Source organism: Anolis sagrei, chromosome Y, assembly GCF_037176765.1.
Source record: "Anolis sagrei isolate rAnoSag1 chromosome Y, rAnoSag1.mat, whole genome shotgun sequence".
NCBI lineage: Eukaryota > Metazoa > Chordata > Lepidosauria > Squamata > Dactyloidae > Anolis > Anolis sagrei.
In genome coordinates, this window is record NC_090035.1 from 63,124,317 (window position 1) to 63,130,388 (window position 6,072).

The 6,072-nt window shown below is 44.6% G+C and overlaps 1 protein-coding gene across 1 annotated transcript; it reads right to left on the reverse strand.

The window, feature by feature from the left end:
- Positions 1-200: 200 nt before the first annotated feature.
- Positions 201-2,207, reverse strand: LOC137095641 (alpha-tectorin-like). Its single transcript, XM_067462399.1, has 3 exons — positions 2,113-2,207; positions 1,419-1,842; positions 201-226 (listed from the first exon to the last, which is right to left on the reverse strand). The coding sequence occupies exons 1-3, from the start codon at positions 2,122-2,124 to the stop codon at positions 201-203; spliced, it is 462 nt and encodes a 153-aa protein (XP_067318500.1). The 5' UTR covers positions 2,125-2,207.
- Positions 2,208-6,072: the final 3,865 nt, after the last annotated feature.

Sequence of the window (6,072 nt, forward strand, 5' to 3'; positions counted from 1 at the left end):
AAGTCAGCGGAGTTCTTTTCTTTTTTTTTTTTTTTTGGTCTGATGATCTTATTGACATATTCTAATTAATTGAGAATGAATCAACTTGCGTATTTGTGTTTTCACCATAGCTCCAAGTCCATGAAACTTGGGTATCTTAAACTTGGGCAGCTCTGAAGGTGGATTGATCAAGTTTTGTTATTACAAAGTATTTGTTTGCTTTAGAGCACTATTTTCATGCCCTTCTCTGAGAAGGAGCGACAGTTTAGATTGGACATAATCGGCCCTCTAGAAGAAGCTTCAGAGGCAGCTCCATATGAGCTAGAATTTTAGTAGGAAAAACTATCAAGTAGAGAAGTTGCTTCCCTTTGAAAGGCTTTCAAGTTCTTCTGAAACTAAAAAGATGTCAAAATGGGGAAGACCCTGGTGCCTGATAAATTGAAGGGCGTTAAGAGGCAGATTGGACAACATTGAGGTGATTCCCTTATTGTGTGAAGAGGAAGAGGAAGCAACTAGGGGGATTAGATTGTGAAAAAGAGCAAATTAGCTTTATGGGAGTGGATTGGAGACTCAGGCCCCTTCTACACTGCCATATAGAATCCAGATTATTTGCTTTGAACTGTATTATATGGCAGTGTAGACCAGGGCCCCTCAAACTAAGGCTTTGAACCCCCCCCCCCCCCCAGGGTGAGAAAAGCAGTATATACTGTAAATAAATAAATAAATAAATAAATATATAAATATGGTCATTTACCCAGTCCTCACTCAGGGTCAGCCTAAGTCTGAAATGGCTTGAAAGCACACAACAACAACAACAACAACAATCCTATCTCACCAGCCAAAAGCAGGCCCACACTTCCCATTGAAATACTAATAAGGTTATATTTATTAAAATTGTTCATCATTTTAATTATCGTATTGTTTTTAAGTGTTTTTTGCACTACAAATATGTACAGTGTGCATAGGAATTCATTCATGGTTTTTTTTTTCAAATTATAATCTGGCCCTCTAAGAGTTTGAGGGACTGTGACCTGGCCCTCTATTTAAAAAGTTTGAGGACCCCTGGTGTAGACTCATATAATCCAGTTCAAAGCAGATAATGTGGATTATCTTATTTGATAATCTGGAGTATATGGCAGTGTAGAAAGGGCCTAAGATGCAGTGGCTAAGTAAGGTGAGAGAACAGCGCACCCAGGTGGTTCGAAGAAAAGAGTATCTGGATAGTGATTGTAATGGGGGAGACCTCAGGCAGATATTTGTCTTCTTGGTCAAATACATTTTGGCAGCACAACTGTCAATCAAAACATAATTCAATAAAACAGGAACATAAACACTTTTGCAACATGATTTTTTCAACACAAAGAATTGTTTTTGTATGTGCACTTGTTCAGCAGTTGCCTACAGACTATTGCAAAATGAATTGAAGAGATGATACTTACTGCAGAAGGTGTCCGATCGCCATTCTTCAATTTGGACGTCCAGGGCCTGACAGGCTGCCAAATAAACACTGATGGCATTACACAACGCGTCATGCTGACCATGGTACTGGCAGGTGTCAAAGACACAACCATCAAAGTAGGGAGTTGGGTCAATGATCCCATGACAATGTCTGAATGGGCCATCCTTTCTGATGAGGATCCCACAGTATTGGTCACCTTTATAGATTAGTTTCTGTTCCTCTCCACATACTGGGCCACAAAGGGCATTGGAATAAGTGCTGGGCACAGACACTTTGACATAACTCTTCCAGTCAAAGGTTACTGTCAGGTCAAAATTGGTCTTGATGACGGCCTCATTCCCTCGGATGTAAGCCTGTATCATGTCTTCATAGTAGAAAGGCAAGTTCACAAACACATCATTCACCTAAAATGTGATACAAGAGAAAGTATACGGTCATATTCCTACAGAGGTATTTAATGCATCATTGGATGAGCTCTCTGAGATACTTTGCTAATATGAAGACATCGGACATGACATTATGGACTATACAATCTGTAAATCTGCGATTTCATAGAGAGTTAGTAAAATAGATGGTTACAAATTGATGGCTACTTGATTGCTTTATTCTGTTATGTCTTTTAAAGACTTTTAAGGAACCAACAACTGAATGACCTAGCTGGACTGTCACCTTACCTTTCCGGTCATTGTTGTCAATGCCCTTTGAGGTTCTGGAGAGCTCCTAGTCACTGCAGGGAAGGGATCGGGGGTGGATTGACACAGTGCCCACAATGGCCAGGAGCCCTGCAATTGTTTGGCAGTGCCTATGGTGACATGGACCCAATCCATCCCCATTTCCTTGTGTTGATATATCCAGAGAAAAGGAGATGGCCTCGTGTAGCTAAATTTCATTGAAATTCCACAGCATTCCCTGACTTTCCTTAGTAAGGAGCTAAAGTGGTCAATATGGTTTACCGTGCATTAAGGTCCATAAGTTTATGGATGACGTTTAGACATTCAGTCGTTATTTCTGAGCCACTATGTTGTTGTTTTTTTTACTGGAATAGACAAGCCCCTTGGCATATCAAAGAACACTGTAAATTCTTCCCATCCTAAGAAATTCATTATTTTCAGTGTAGGAAGTTTATGAACTTGGGTCTGTCACTCTGTTTGCCTTCAGTCTGCTTGCCATCTGGCTGAATCTATGACAGCCATCAGAATGGAGGAACTGTGTATCAATAACCACAGATATCCCCAACCCCTCCCCCCACCTGATACAAAAACTTCCATATATATCCACTCATTTTCCTCCTGTCAATACCTGAATCTTGCGTGGATGCTCCTGGCTCAGGACAATGGTTACATTATAAGTCTTCAAAGTTACCACTTTAGTGTAGGACACCTTTTTGTGCCAAGTTTGGTCCAGATCAACAGGCCGAGGCCCCCAGGTACAAGGCAGGCCGCTCAGAGGGATAACACCACCCCACTCTCTGCCTAGATCTCTGTTGCCCCCTTTCTATTATCGACCATGATATCAGGCATGGGCTAACTTGGTCCCGCCAGGTGTTTCGGACATCAACTTCCACAATTCCTAAAAGTTTACCGGCTGATCTATACCACTCTCTTTCTATCTATCACTATTTTTTTTCTTTCATCTATCCATCCATCTATCTCTAACTTTCTATATCTATCTGTAAGTATATCTACCACGCCCTTTTTATCATCTAGTCCATCTATCTATCTGTCTGTCTGTCTGTCTGTCTAACTTTCTATATATCTATCACTCCCTTTCTTTCATTTATTTAACTCTCCCTCTGTCTTTATTTCTATTGTTTCCTTTCTTTCATCTCATTGCCTATATCTATCACTCTCGTAGAATCATAGAATCATAGAGTTGAAAGAGACCTCATGGGACATCCAGTCCAACGCCCTGCTAAGAAACAGGAAAATTGCATCCAAAGCACTCCCGACAGGTGGCCATCCAGCCTCTATTTGAAAGCTTCCAAAGAAGGAGCCTCTACCACACTCTGGGGCAGAGAGTTCCACTGCCGAACAGCTCTCACAATCAGAAAGTTCTTTCTACTGTTTAGGTGGAATCTGCTTTCCTGTAGTTTGAAGCCATTGTTCCTAATCATAATATCATTTGCTAATGAATCATAAAAACATGGAAACAGTATATTAAACTACCAAAACTTTGTTTTTGTGGGACATTCTGTAGCACATTTTGCTCTAGTTTTTCAATGAATATCTCAGCCTTCTCTTCTTCAGGCTAAACATGCCCAGCTCTTTAATTTGCTCCTCATAGGGCTTGTTCTCCAAACCCTTGATCATTTTAGTCGCCCTCCTCTGGACACATTCCAGCTTGTCAATATCTCTCTTCAATTGTGGTGCCCAGAATTGGACACAGCATTCTCAGTGTGGTCTAACCAAGGCAGAAAAGAGAGCAGCATGACTTCCCTGGATCTAGACCCTAGACTCCTATTGATGCAGGCCAAAGTCCCATTGGCTTTTTTGCCACCTCATCACATTGTTGGCTCATGTTTAACTCGTTGTCTATCATGTATCTATCACTATCTTTTCTAAACCAGAAAAAAAAGACACCATTCGAGGAATTTATAATAAAAGGATTAAAAAGAGAAAATAGTGAGCAATTAAAACAAATAAGTGAAATATATAAGAGACACAGGAAAAAAGAAAAGACTAACATTAAGAGAATTGTGAAAGGAAGAAGGAGGAACAAAGATAACAGAAAAAGAATGGGAAGAGAGATGAAAAGCAAGACAAATAAAAAAACATGTCAATTAGAATAAAAGAAAATTATGCGGATGAGTACTTACAAGAGGAGTCTGACAGGGGTCGTGGGCGGGGTCCAGGGCGGGGTGGGGGAGGCAGCGGGCTGGCGGATGGCCGGAAACAGGGAGTGTCCCTCTGGGCCAAAGATGGTGGATGGGCCCTGGCGGGGAGGAAGGGACTTGCGGGCGTGGAGGAGGGGGGCCGGCAGCGCCCCCTCGACCTCCCCCCCTGCCAGGAGGGCCCGGAGGGGTCCCTGTTTCCTCCTCTTCCCTTTGGCCCTGGCCCCGCCTCTATCTTCGGGGGCCCCTGGGGCAGCTGGGAATTTATGTCCGAGACCAGCCCCCTCCGGTGGTACCTCCCTCCTCCTGTTCAGGAGGAGGGGCTGGAGGGGGCCCTGCTTCCTCGGTGGGGGCCGCGGCTGCCTCCCCTCCTGGGGCCCCGGGTTGGCCCCGCCTGGTTGAGATTCCCCGAGGGGGGGGGGGAATATGGTGGGCTGTACCAGGCGGGGCGGCACTGCTTTCTCCTCGGATAATTTTCGGGCACATATTAGAGCCCTGTGTACACTAGCATTTTGCGCTGCACGGTCACCAAGGGCCCAGAGGGGCCTCCTTGGAAAGTGGGAGACTCCAGGCATCATCTCACAAGTGTACTGGGAGGCAGGGAGCAAGGGAGGGAGAGAGGAGGCCTGGCTGTGATTGTGATGCGGCAGGAGTGATAGTGACATGGCAGAGGGGATTTGGGTCCCTTCATCTGAGTCTGAGAGGCTCAGTCACTTGTCCTCAGAGGGGTTTGCCACAGCCTTCCTCTGAGTGTGCCCTGCCCAAGCCCATCCAGGGCCGAGCGAGGGGGGCTTCGGACCTTCCTCTTCACACTTCTAAGCCACGCTCATTCACTATAAAGAGAGCTTTGCCTGGCCTTCCTCTGAGGCTGAGAGAGTATGGCTCGTCCTCTAACCACCTCCTCCCATTGAGAAATTTCTCCTTAAGCGGACACTCCAGCCTCTTTCCTGGCATGGAGAAGCACTGAGCTCATCATCCAATGTTCCAGGGTTGAAAAGAGGCTGAAATGTCCTGAAAGGAGGGAGCTCTGCACAGGGGCCAGTCATCTATCTATATAAATAAAAATGTAATATTCGTTTGTGGGATTAACAGAACTCAAAACCCACTGGACGAATTGACACCAAATTTGGACAGAATGCGCATAACAACCCCATGGGTGACCATCACTAAAAAAAATGATTTTATCATTTGGGAGTTGTAGCTGTTGGGATGTATAGTTCACCTACAATCAAGGAGTATTCTGAACTCCACTAATGATGGAATTGGCACACAGGACTTCCAAGACCAACAGAAAACAGTAGAAGGGTTTGATGGGCATCGACCTTGAGTTTGGAGTTATAGTTTACCTACACCCAGAGAGGACTGTGGACTCAAACAATGATGGATCTGGACCAAACTTGGCATGAATACTCCATATGTCCAAATATGAACACAGATGGAGTTTGGGGGAAATGGACCTTGACATTTGGGAGTTGATAGAATTGAACCAAAGTTTCCACACAGAACCCCCATGACCAGGCATGTGTTAATGTTTTTAAATGTTTTATGGCAGGCATGTAGCCAGGGGGGGGGGGCGGGCGGCTCGGGGGGGGGGTGCATTATTTAAACTGTTATGTTTATTCATATCATGATCTGATCACCATACTCAATATTTCCCATATGCATGGGGGTATTGGGGTAATGATACAAAAGGTTTGCTAGGCTAGACCCTCTTTCACTCAGACTCAGCCCCCCCGAAACTCAGCCCCCCCGAAACCCCCCCTAAAAAACTTTCACCCCCCCCCCCCCCCCCCAAACGAAATCC